The 13,502-nt window shown below is 43.1% G+C and overlaps 1 protein-coding gene across 17 annotated transcripts in view; it reads right to left on the reverse strand.

The window, feature by feature from the left end:
* rapgef6 (Rap guanine nucleotide exchange factor (GEF) 6) overlaps nucleotides 1–13,502 on the reverse strand; it is a 63,994-nt gene that overhangs the window by 25,081 nt on the left and 25,411 nt on the right. For 16 of the 17 annotated variants that reach the window (XM_057055383.1, XM_057055385.1, XM_057055386.1 and 13 more), the window contains one exon: nucleotides 484–615. In XM_057055383.1, the coding sequence (XP_056911363.1) occupies nucleotides 484–615 (132 nt within the window). Of the gene's footprint in view, nucleotides 1–483; nucleotides 616–10,299; nucleotides 11,137–13,502 lie in introns of those variants that run through there. The other variant, XM_057055388.1, reaches the window with a different exon arrangement.

The following is a 13,502-nucleotide window of genomic DNA, read 5'->3' on the forward strand; positions in this document are numbered from 1 at the left end:
CTGTTTCCCCTTCCATACCGGTGTCACAGATATCGACTAATCCTTTAAAGGTTAAGTTAATTTCCTGCATGTGACCTTTTCCCCGCAGTAGGAAGTGCAGAAGGAGTCAGGATGCAGAAGCCATATGTAATAATTAATCCGAAACCAATGATTTTAAAAGGTTGACAACATGTTACAGACAACAATTGTGACAAGAGGTTGTTACTCTATTAAACTTTCATTATTACCTCTGCCAAGGAGTTTATGCTTGCCTTGGCAAATGTTTGTGAGCTCGCAGAAATAAACAAAGATGTCTCGATGGATCTACTTGGGGGGGGGTGGGAAACAAGCCAGGCAAGAACCCATTAAAATCCAGTGCAGAGCAGCAAAAACATTGTTTGCGGTGACTCTCGGGCTTCAGGTTGGCTGTCTCCAGAGTGCAAATGTGATCATCTTATCCAAGAAATGTTTTGACGCATGCTTTTGATGCAACGTGGCGCTCACCTGGTAAATATCTGAGAGACTGCTGCTCCCAGAGTCACTGGCGATGCTGCATCCAGACTGACTGGGAGGCACGTGCATCACCTGCTGGTGGGCGTGGTCTGTTAGGTGCATCTTATTGAGGTCACCAGGAAGCTGTACAGACAGACAGGCAGACAGACAGGCAATGTAATTAGGTTACAACATAAAAAAACACCCATAGCTTCACAGGATTAGACATAAAGATGTTTCGCAACATAAAACTGAGCAGCTTTAAAGAACAAAAGCAATTCGTGCTCATCTCAATCCGCCGAGTTGACGGAAAAACAGACTTCACATCACATCTCCAGAACAAATCTCAAACTTCTGACTGTCGCATCTTACCAGTTTAGACCCGGGGAGCGGCAGAGTAACAGAGGAAGCCCTCCTGCGACAACGCACAGACCTACAGCACACCTCCTCCATCGATTGTCCAAACACAGCTGCACATCCAAACCACACCATGCCAAACCAGAGCCTGCGAGCAGGGTGAGGCTTGGAAGAGGCATGGTGCCGACATGTAATATTAAAGACACGAGTCTGGGGGGGCAGCCCCCCTCACTACAGGCCTCTGTGAGAGTGCAACCCTGACCAGCACGTTACCCTCCCCCTCTTCCTTAAATCTATGGGAACCACAGTGGTGAAGGGCGGAGTCTGCAAAGTTTAATGGCTTGTTCGTAATGTGCGGCATATTAAAGCAGAACAGTCCATTCAGCAGGACCGGGGGGGACCCTAAGATGTAACAAGTCTCTCAGTGATTACGGGTTACCTGCTTTTGTAAACTTGTGTTGTGTGTCAGACTACTTAAAATTAAAATCAGAAACACGTGTATGCAAAACTGTATTTGTTGCCAGAGATGTTAACTGGCCATTTATATATGGCAACCTCTCACGTCAAAGCAAAAACAAACTTGGGGACCGACTGTGTGTGCAGTTAACAGCCGCAATGTCGAGGGAGCGACAAATATCAGTGCACCACAGTCGATTTGAATTATTAAACAGTATAAATATTATTTTATATCGCATCTGCATGAACTCTCTGAGGACGGCCTGCTCGTGAGAGTATTCTATACACATAAAATCTCACTTAATTATCAGCATATTCTGGTGTTTTGCTTTCTCTGGCACTCAATCGCTCATATTTAAAATACTAATCACACAATTAGGAATGCTTAAACACCACAATCACGCTGTAAAATCGCACTACAATTACAGTGTAACCAAAAGAGCGTTTTAGAGGAAATCAATTTCCCCATTAGATGTGCCAGTTTGATATATGTGGGATTCACTTATGAAACTGGAGGCACTATGGACCCATCGTAACTTTGGATAAATTGAACTTGCGTGCAACTGATCATCTTTTTACCGTCATCTGAATAGCCTCCTGCTGACAAATCACTTCCTACTGGTTTGTTATGTCTATATGTGAATAGGAACAGACAAGAGAGTGATTATGGATTACATTTCAGGTAAATACATATTGATCCCTGTATGAAATATTAGCCTGCCACTGCCCAGAATCCATTTAATACACATACATGCAAAGATAAGATTGTGTCTAACCGCAGATCCAAATCCTTATCAGGCAAGGTCCTTTTGTTAAATTGCCAAGATTATTCTCGTAGCTTCTATTGAGTTCCATTTAAATGTTCAACTGTTTGCATTAGCTCATTTTTAACATTGAGCAAATTGGTGATGATGGGGAAAATGTAAATAATTATGGTGGTCTCAAGGCTCCTATTCACAGCACAGCATTAATCCTGAACTAATCCTCTTTTTTCCTTTTTCCACCAGGCTGGTTCCTGGTGGAGCAGGTGGGGGGTGAGGGTTCTCCCATCCCCCTTATAAATCAAGGATGAAGGAGACGAGATTAAATATAAATGTGCACGTTTCCTGCAGCTGTGAAATTCTATCATGTCAACCAGCGGGCAAGGTGGCTCTGGGTGTCATGTCAGCATCAAACAATCACATTTTCTGGACCACTAAGAGGAAAATAAGTCCTCAAACAAGAAAGGTTTCATCACTCATTACACAGATATTCAAAGACATGAAAAATCTTCAGGAAAACTAAATTACCGTGTCAAAAATTTACCACGTTTTATGAGAATTGTTGATTTCAATGGATCTTTGTGTCAGGTCAGAAATAAGCCACAAGCAAAGTGAGGACCTATAAAACCCAACTGCGGTTCACACACTGGGTCCAATCCTAACTTTGTGATTAATTAGCTGTGGGCCTAAGTGCTCTGTTGCTCATAATTCCTCAGTGGTAAAATGGGCACTAAAAAACAGACAGGCCATTCGGCCCCATAAACGGGGGACTGGGTTTCCCAAAGGCAGTTCAATGGTGGAGGAGAATCTGTGCTACATCAATATGTAGACGGACACCGTTAAGAAACATTGAAAATGTTAATGGATGAGGTCAGGCCTATCGAGGATAATGATGTGGCATCGTCTGGTGAAGGGCCCCAGAAGGAGCTACGGCATTAAAATACAGAGATGGAAGGAGGGAGCTGTAAAAGCTGAATCTGATTATTTTTAGGAGCGAACTGCGGCGCCCAAAAGTGTTGGTTCCAAACTAGCGGGACACATTTAAGAATACAGGTGATAAAGGAGAATTATGAATAAAATGAGGTGAACAGATGAAGAACCCAGGGAATAAATCCATGCAGAGAAGAAAGAAAATGTGTTAAGATGAATGAGGAGAAGGACAATCGACTCGGCAAAGTGAGGCAGATGAACCCCGAAGAGAATTGATTGAAATATGCCAATAAAATCACACTGACAACTTTAAAGCTTTTTTTTTTTGAGTGAGAACAGGAGTTGTAGGTTCCTCACAAGGTCAGAGAGGTGTCGATACAAATGGGGTAATGCGGTATCTGATCTGGTGTGTGACATAAACACGGTAGGCCTGTAGATGTCAGCAGTGACAAACGTCCCAGAAATGTCTTCCTTCCAAGTAACACAACCACGCGTCAGGCTGTGTATTACAGTAAGCTCCCATATTATTGAGAATTTTCCTGCTCCCCCAGTCATTCTGTCTCTCTGCAGCTGATCTTAACTTAACTGGGAGGCATCTTCAATGCCTCCAACTCATCCCACACCTCCTAAATATAACTACCACTTTCCAGTTTATTTGGCTTTGCTGTGGAAGCTTTGTTCAACATGAAGCTCACACTTTTGTGTTATTTTTGTTCATCCATCGCGTCAAACTCCAGTCAAAAGCATTGATGTGAAGTGAAAGGCATCTCGCTGAATGAATCAAGGCCACTTGGAACAGTGGCGTTAACACACACACAGAGACTCTGAACAATATGGAGTGGAAACTACTCAAACACACACATCCATAACATTAAACAGATGTCAACTATACAATCCTTGACACAGTAAAACATTCCACGAGTTCACTGGAGAGAACCGAGCGCAGAGCCACGCAACACTTTTGTACTGGTGAGCTCACGGATGATGGATTAAAACCCAGTTGAGGGAGACAAATGGGGGCTTGGAGAAAATAGGGGAATGTCCCTGAGAGACATGTGGAGCGGGTCAAAAAGGGAAACCGGTGACAGCACAGGAGACACTGGGTTGACTGTATTACTGTCCGATTGTGAGTAGGACATGAAGATGTGCTGTAAACTGCTATATGTTCTGGTATCGAATTCCTTCTCTTGGGATTTCTGTCTTTTTTTCCCCTTTAAGTGTTGTTTAACATTTGAAATCAGATTTCTGTTTGTGGAGTGTAAGATTTTTATTTTTGCCAACGTGAGGTTTTCAGGAGACCAAATGTAAAATAACTACAAATTAAAGTGAGCTGCGTGGTAATTGCAAAGACTATGATGTCATCATGTCAATTTAAACTTAATGCATAAATGCAACTAACGGACATTTTAATCTCACTTATGGGAACCAAAACTGCATCCTGTAATTTGGCAGGAGCTGGTTTTTGAGGTCAAAACTGGTAAAGTTTCTAGCGTGGAAAAAACAGCGGCTGGCAAATGGATAAACAGGCATGAGTTGGCTCTGAATGGCTGTAGCTGTGCCAGCATTGTGACAGAAGGGCTGCTGGAATGGTGCTGACATCCACACTGCCAAAGGCCTCTGACTTTTGCCCCAGTTGTCTGAGGATGATGGAGGAGGGCGACACAGAGAAACACGCACAGAAATAGGAAAAATAATAAAATTAGAAGCCGCCAGCGTGAAAAGGAAGAGTGCGGCTGTCAGCTTTAATGATTCGTCCAGAGCTTCTGGTGCATAACTGAAGGACGGAAATGGGAGTCAAAGATTAGACCACAAATCCAAAATGTTCAATTATTCTGAAAGTGAAACAAATCTGTACATAAAGATTGGTGGAACATTGTCATTGTTATTATGATTGTTATTATAACAATTACAATATATGCAGCATTTAAATTAATCTCTGCTTTTAGACCAAAAAAACCCCTTTTTTTAAAAAAGAAGTTTAAATTGCTGATTCTTCCTACACAATATTTTACCACTTACTAAGTGTCTGGAGGACTGGAGGTGTTAGCAAGCTTTACTAGAGATCCCTTGCAGTTGTTAACTTGACAGTGTTGGTGTGTGGCAAAGAGCAGAGCATGTGCTCTGAAATGGTTTAGCAGAATTGCCACTTCTGGGAGCACTGAGTGGAAAAGTAGAGTGGAAAACTGCGTTATTTTTGTTATGTATGATATAAGTTGCCTTATTACAATTATGTATGTTCTTTTATTCCCATTTCTGCTCCCAGTTTCTCTTTACTCGTCTTAAAATGGGGAATGTCATCAATACAAAGTACCTACATATGATCAGACAGTTACCACAGCTTCACAGGTTCAAACTCATTTCTCAGCTCTTTTGTTTTCGCTTTAACTGTGTGTGTATGTGTGTGTTGGCTGTCTACACACATGTGTGTGCTACAGGAAGGCGTCTGTGTCTGGGCCCCTGAGGAGAGTGGGCCATGGCCAGGTCTGCCGGATACAGGAGGGAGGGCACACTGGGCTTTAATACTGAAACATCTCGCACACATTCTAACACACACAAACAAAGCCACCAAGCAGACACTTTATTACCTTCTGGCTCCCTTTCTGTTAACAGATGCTTCCTGCCCTCCCGTCCAAACTGCACAGCTTCAGCACCACATTGACACACGCAGTGTTTCCCTACAGGTTGACCTACAGGCCAGGTGGAAGGGCAGACCCGCCCTTTGGTTCCTCTCTAATTTTATTTTTTGTTATTGTTGGATCCTATTTCATTTTGACTCAGCCCAGACAGAGAGAGCTACAATCTCAGTAACAAAGTTAGACAGAAAATGAACACTGCCAGCCAACTTAAACTCTGCGGTTTAGCAACATTTTCTTGTAATTTTCTCGAAGAATATGTGATGGGATCACAATAATACAACAAATATTCTAAGCTGCAGTGAGTTGAATGTTAATGTTTCATCTCTCTCAAATGTATTGCCCATCGTACTTAGCCATCCAATTTTTATGGTTTAAATGTCTTTGAAAATGATGAAGTAAAGAGTCTTTAGTTGGGCAGGCAGAGGAGGGGGTGTGGATCAATACCCTGAGATAATGGGAGCAAGGGAAATTGGGGGAGGCTGCACAATGCATCTGAAATATCAGCACGCGTGTGTGTGTGTGTGTGTGTGTGTGTGTGTGCTCAGAACAGAGGGGCCTGGGAGGTGGAGTTTGCATAGAGGTGGGGGATTGTATTTTTACTGCACAGTGTGACAAAGGAACACAAGTGCCGCCACACATTGAATCCATTTATCCCAATAATGCTTGCCAGCAATGCATTTCCATGCATGTAGGGGTTGTGTGGGTGTTTCTCTCTTAGAATTCAGCCTAGGAAAGCTAATGGGTAATAATTACGCCATTCAGGACACAAGACAGCTGTTATAAAACATTTCACCCTCTTTACAATTCAAAATGCACTGATTCCCATCACAGCACCTGGGAATAAAGGGCCAAGTCATAGTCTTTGGTATTCCTCATTCCTCATTTTTAAGGCTTCTTCCATTGTTTTTGTGTAAACTGGCTGAATAATATTTCGAGGCTTATGGGAGGCAAGTAAGGCCTGGCCTAATGCAAGCCATATCGATCATTATCACCCCTGCTTCCTGTGAATATGATATTCTCGACCTCCCCCGGCATGCTAAAAGCCCTCACCCAGATTCACCCCCACCCACACATATCTTTGGACTCCAAAGCCGCATTACCTCGACACCCCTGAGTAGGTCCGGTCAGTCTGTCAATCAACCTGTCTGCAAGCTTGAGGTCAGAGTAAATCTGCCAGAGGCTATCGCATTACATCACCACCTTAAGGTCATCTTCTTTGCATATTTCTTGGCTCCATCACTGTAGACACCAGGTTCAGATACCTCTAACATGCGTTGCATGGGGCTTAGTGACATTTATTGCTATGAAACAATTATACAGAATTTAAAAAAAAACACCTGGAAGCCAGGCGCACCACTTGATTTCAGGTAGCGTGAGGCCTGCCAGAGAAGAGGAAAAACTGGGCTTTTTTCCTCCATGCCCAAACACTCGTAGTTGTTATCTGAAGAGCTGATGCAACGGGGTGAAAAATACAATTACGTTCCGACGGATCAAATTTCAAAGGGCATTAATTTTAAAAAAAAGTCAATTCTCACTTAATTATGGTGTTTAATCATTGGCAAAACACCAGCTTGGACTCCTGGCTACAGTTTAGGCAGCATATCATTATTTTCAGGGTTCAATAACTTGTAAGGAAACCAGGGAGATAGAGAATAAGTGGTTCAAATTATCTAGACATATCAATTCTATTTCAGAGCAGCACTTATTTGAGCCTGTATATCTATATAACGTGTATATGACATATAGATATAAAAGTCTCTTCTGCTGCAACATATCTGCTTATTATTATTTCATGTGAGACATAAGTGGTCCAAGGTCTGGTGCTCTTTGAGGGACGCCAAACATGCCTGGCTCATAACGAGTGAAGACGGGGGCGGAGGGGATGAATGGTGACAAAAATGCTCAAATAATTCAGGCAAGTAGATTATAACACATTTAAATAGTCCGTTTGATTTTATGGAGGACGTTATATTGTGAAAGTTGCCAATAATTAGCCACCTGCTGGCTAGGGTTAGAGAGAAAAGGCAGCCGCAATATGTAAACAGATCCATTTATGGACCCAGATGATAAACCTGGAGGTGTGAGGATGCAGCAGGCTTTAAAATCAGTCGGTGCACTTTATGAGACAGGAAGCATCAAAAGTGATGAGTGGTGATGCAGTGCAGCAGCAACAACAGAATCAAGCCGGCAGCTATAAAACAGACCCCATTACTGGTGTTTAAATAATAAATGTGGCGACGCAAAGCATGACAAGAACAACTTGTAGAGCATAGACGCCTCTCGATTATAAGAAATGAGAAGGAAGAGAAAAAGGAAAATGTGAGCTTTGACTGAAAGCAAAGGGAACAGAGAGATCAGTCACTGGACACCTCAGCACAGAAGTGAAAGCTTGGCAGAGATCGGGCCCCATGTTGACAGCGGGAGAGACAAAAGTTTGGAACCAGAACATTTTGACAAGTCTTGCTGCAGCACGATGACGTGGACCCGGCTTGTGCTCCTACGGGATGAGCGGGATGTGATTTAAAGGGACAGCTTCGCAATAAACACTGAATAAAAAAATATCATAAAAGAAGATGTCGAAGGCCTCTTAAAGACATCAACTGATTCCTCCTGCAGCAGATGGCTCCTTTAAAGTTATTGATGTAAATATATTTAGACATGAATGCTCTGAATAATGGCCCTGCCAGCCACAGGGAGCAGTCAGTGGCCTACATTTAGCCACATAGGCAGCATTTCAATATCTATTTACTGAAATTAGAAATGAGAGCAACCATAGCTGCAGATTGGAGCAATGCTAACTAAAAAAAGAGAAGAAGAATAAACAGTTGCAGGGAAGCCTGGAGGGTTATTTCCATGCCAATCACGGGAGAACGAATGAAAATAACTACCTCGCACGGAAACTGAGCAACCTTTCTAGCGGAGAAAACTCCATTCACGGTATTTAAGCAGACGTCTGGTGACAAATGCGCTGAAGGCGAAGCTGCTACTGGCTGCACTGACGGTGGACCGGCTGGTGAATTATTTGGAGACAGCGAACAATTACTGATCTCCCACAAAACAGAGGCCGACTTCAGAGGAAAATAATTGGATGCCACTCTGAGCAGAGCGAAAGTCTTTTATGGTCTGAAACTTTCTGCTTCACGGGCACTCTCTCACACTAATGCCTTTTTCTGTCAATTTTCTTTTCTCTTATTCCTTTTCCCTCAGAAAATTTCCAGTCGCACTCGAGCATAGCTCTCCATCTTCCCTCCTTTCCCTTCACTGAATGCATCCCGAGAACCTTTTCACAGGATTAAAACCTCTCTTTAGCGCTCCTTCATACGCTGTCAACACTGTTTCAACTGTACTGCCGGACATGTTATCTAACAGGAGGAAAAGGGAAACTTCATTAACCTTTGCAAAAGGTGGGACCGTCACACAAGCCTAGCAATTAACCATAAACTTCAAACAGAAAACTCTGCAGCTCCATCAAGAATAAATGAGCAGGACTCCTGCGGCAGAGAGTAAATTGGCCTGTAATTTGTCAGACATGCTCATTATGTTGGAAGGTAAACAACATCAATCAGTAAATACTTTAGTTAAATCCTGATTTAGGGACAGTAAAGGTTTGAAAGGCCAAGTGATAAGCTTCCCTCCCTGTGCAGATGGTATTAAAATATCCTTTTGGACTCATATTTTCTGCATTGTCATCTAATGTGATGACTCAAATTGATGTCAGATCTTCCTCCATCCTCTACTGACGTCCTGCTGACATAATGTTCTAGGACTGAGAGTCATAGCTGCTGCAATGGCTGCATCCTTCCAGCTTGTACCAACACATATGCATTCCCACATTAGTCACATGTGGTCCAAATGAAAGCCAGGCAGTGACATTAGGACCTTCACAGGTAGGGACAGATCTATGCATTATCTGGATCAGATCAAATTACAGTTTTAAAGCAAGCGAGGTGAGTGTGAGGGTGCAGAAGGCCTGTGTGTGAGATACAGTAGGGATGAACTTGACAAACTCACTGCAAGCCTTTTCGTCTCCCAAGACCTAATTATCACTGATGGTATCGAACAGATATGCACACATAAAGACGACACGCATGCATACACGCGACAAACATCTGAGAGGCTACAGGCAGCCAGACAGGCACTCCCAAAGAGACCAACAAAGAGGGATCTATCAATGTTCCCCTAGAACTAAAATGATGATCCTAACCCTGCTGACACGCTGTCGCCCAGCTGATTTGGTCCTTCTTTTGAATGCTAACGGATTAAACATTAATGCTCTGCAACAAGCGACGTAAATAATGAAATGTAACTTTTAATACTAGTGCAGGAAATAAACTAAATTGTCTATGTAGACTGTTAAAAGAGACAATGGGTACAAATACAAAGTAATAAGAAACACAGGATTATGTTGGGTGGATAAATATTCATAAATATTCATCACAGATATGTAAATCAAGTTTAGGCTCTTTCATCCACACCCTCTATCCCATTTTCAGCATGCACGCAGACAGACAGACAGACACACACACACACACACACACAACACACACACACACACACACACACACACACACACAGACACACACACACACACACAACACACACACACACACACACACACACACACACACACACACACAGCATGCGATGCCAGAGGCACTGGCCAGAAAAAGGATTACGACATCGCTTACTTTGGAGGACCACGGCTGCAAGCAGTTGGCATAGCAACGGACCAGGAAAGCCATTTCCACAGGAGGGAGGGAGACTGTGAGGGGAAGTTTCCCCTCGTTCAGTCAGCGGTTAATAAAGACGAACAAGATAAATGGGTAAAAGAGGGGTGCAAAAGCCAACACTGCTGGGAGGAGAGGGCTGTCTAGAAAAATCCACAGTGTTCAAAAAGGGAGACTGGAGGACTCTGTCACAAAAGCTGGAGGGAGATCCATCCATATGCCTAGATCTCCTTAAGCATAAAGAAACTGCAAAAAATCCAAGCTTAATATGTTCAAAAAATCCTAATGAGAGAATATAGACCATTAAAACTAATCCAAAAGCTACCAAATTCAGAAATTTAGAATTTTTTGGTATTGTAAGGTAAATTCAAAAACTCATTCACCCATTCAGTTCCCCTTTTACAGTTCTCTTCCGTGCACGAGCCCGTTCTGGGTAAAAAGAAGGGCTTGTCTGAGCATCTGCAGCCCCCTGGGAAGAAGCCTCGCGGCTGGTGTAAAGTCACCAAAACATCCCCTTTTCCCCTCACAAAAGCCTGGATTTGCTCTCTGCAGCTCCGGTATCCTCCCAATTCACTATTTGGGCTTGAAAACTGCTTTCTCTCTCTTCTTGCAACTCTTTCTACAGGGATCCAGCGATGCATGCTCTTGCCCAGCGGTGCAGCTCCATGGTCAGGGCCAGTGATCCTGCTCCCTTACCCCAGCATAAGCTCTAGTTCCCTGATTAGCACTCGCACATTGCGCCGAGGCACATCCTCCCACTCTCCCTCTCGGTGGATAGGATGCTGCGCTGTGGAAAGCCGCCTGCTAATGGGAAGCGGTGGAAAGTGAGAGAGAGAGAGAGAGAGAGAGAGAGATGGAAGCAGGGGGGGAGGGGGGATCGGGGAGGGAGGAGAATCCAGCTGAAAAAGTATGACATCACCTGTGCCAGAGAGAGAGGGAGAGGGAGAGGGAGAGAATGGGAGGGGGCACGGTCTAAGTGAAAGCGAGAGGGGAAACTGCATTAGATGGATTGGCTGCCGAGCAGATGTGGGTGAGGAAGGCATTGATGGAAAGAAAGGGAATAGCAGAGAGAGGGAAAATGAGGGAGCATCTTTATTGATTGGTTAGGAACATAACATGGAGTACAGTGAGGGCCGACCCCTCCTCTTAAGGAGCATAAATTAGACAAAGGGTGGAGCAGGAGGAAGACAAGGAGGAGGAGGAGGAGACGTAAGCTGGGAACTCCAATCAAATGCAAACACAGACGCTGGGAGGATTTTAGTGAATGTGACCCTGCGACACAATAGCACAAAATAATAATGGGTCTGCCCCTCCCCTGTCGCCCCACGTCTGGAGACGCTCAGACATCTGACAATCCAACAAGCCCAGGCCACGGGAACATAAACACAGAAATGAAAAGGTGTCCAGAAACATGGGTCAGAAATGTGTTTTCTCCAGGTGAACCTTGGAAATCATCCCTGCACCTGCCTCTCTCCCCCGCTTTCTAATCGTTTCCCGTTTTCTCCCGTCTTACATCATCTTCGCTTTGAAGACAATGATCTTTCGGGTTCTCTGCTCATCTCATTTTCTCCTTTTTATCTGCTCCAACAATTCGGATCCCTTTTTCTACTCTCATCCTGCAATGAACCAGGATCTCCGCACACCTCTCTCCCCCGCGTGCGTATGGGAGCAGAAATACACCTCCCATCTAAAAAAAAATGACATCATCTTTTTACTCCACAGCCAATCGGATGCAAGCACATGGAGCACTGCCTTCATGAGAGCATTATGTACACAAGACAGGCAGACAGAGATGGGAAATTACAGAGAAACAGATGTGCAAAACGACTGATATGTTTTATTTTATTTAAATAAGAAAATCAAGTTTGCAAAATAGTGAAATTGAAGGTTCCTACCAGAGTAGCACCTTATTACTGCGTTGTCCTAGTGTCAAACCGGCAGCAGCATATTAATGCAGATCTATTAATATCCAACGCTAAGGTGAAGTTATTAACACTCAGAGGGTTACAAGAACACTTTGATTAGATGCTAAACAGATAATGTGCTTGATGGAACTATATAAAACTGGCAGTGTGAAAAAACTCAAATGGAATAAATTACCTTGGATCAGCATATGAATAGCTGTGACTCAAAGAAAACCAGACATGATAAAAAAGGTAAAAAAAAGACTTTGGACTTAAAATAACACTAAGAAAAGAAAGAAACATAACATTGTCATAGACCACTATGTTGTAGCAGTTGAGAAACAATTAGCAAGGGGACGCATTAGAAGTTCAGATAAATACTTTTATAGTCAAAATAAGCAGATTGTGGATTTTCCCTCCTTTTGTATACACTTTGCAGAGAAGCATTTACTGTAAAACTACTTCAGATTGTTGGATATATCTGCAGAACAGAGTGCAGGATGCACGTCATGCAGGAAACGCTTCCTGGAACAGTCCGTCTGCGACTGTCGCCGTTCGTGAAGCATGTGCGGGTTAAGTCAGGCAACACTGACAAAATGGAAAGAAAAGATTTGAGGGTTTGATTTTTAAAAAAGATAAAAAACATGAAAGATTAAGGTTTCAGAAGAGACGACCTAACCCACAGAGTCAACCCAAAAATAAATCTACGTGCACATTACAGTAGCACATCTGTGCTTGAATTATGCAAATTGAATCTTTGTATGTGTGTAGCTACTTAGTTCTTCCACTATAATCAAAAAAAGATTGAATTACAATTGGTTGAACACAGACACAATCAAAACAAAGATTTCCAGGCTGCAGGCCAGTTGGACAGTGGTTTTTATAGGCAAACCAGAGCCACAGTGCCATCGTTCCTAAAATACAACTAATGTAGGAGAGATTAAACACTACTCGAGCTCATCAGGCCCATCTCCACAGTGACAACAACCCTGCAGCAAAAGAGACTATTTGCTTTCAAGCACAATCACTTTCACTTGACATGTAACGTGACAGAAGCGAGCACAAGGTTAAGTGTCTGAAAGCAAATCTCTCCTGTAATCTGCTGGTTTCCTGACACAGTAGACAGGTATGCAAACCCCGCACAGGCGTGCACATTCCTGCAAAACCACACAAAGACACAATTACACAGGCGGATTCAACCTAGCAAAAAGGTAGAAAGGAAAAACATGTATATTTCAGTTAAATTGCTAATGTGTGGTT

Source organism: Takifugu flavidus, chromosome 14 (assembly GCF_003711565.1).
Source record: "Takifugu flavidus isolate HTHZ2018 chromosome 14, ASM371156v2, whole genome shotgun sequence".
Taxonomy (NCBI): Eukaryota; Metazoa; Chordata; class Actinopteri; order Tetraodontiformes; family Tetraodontidae; genus Takifugu; species Takifugu flavidus.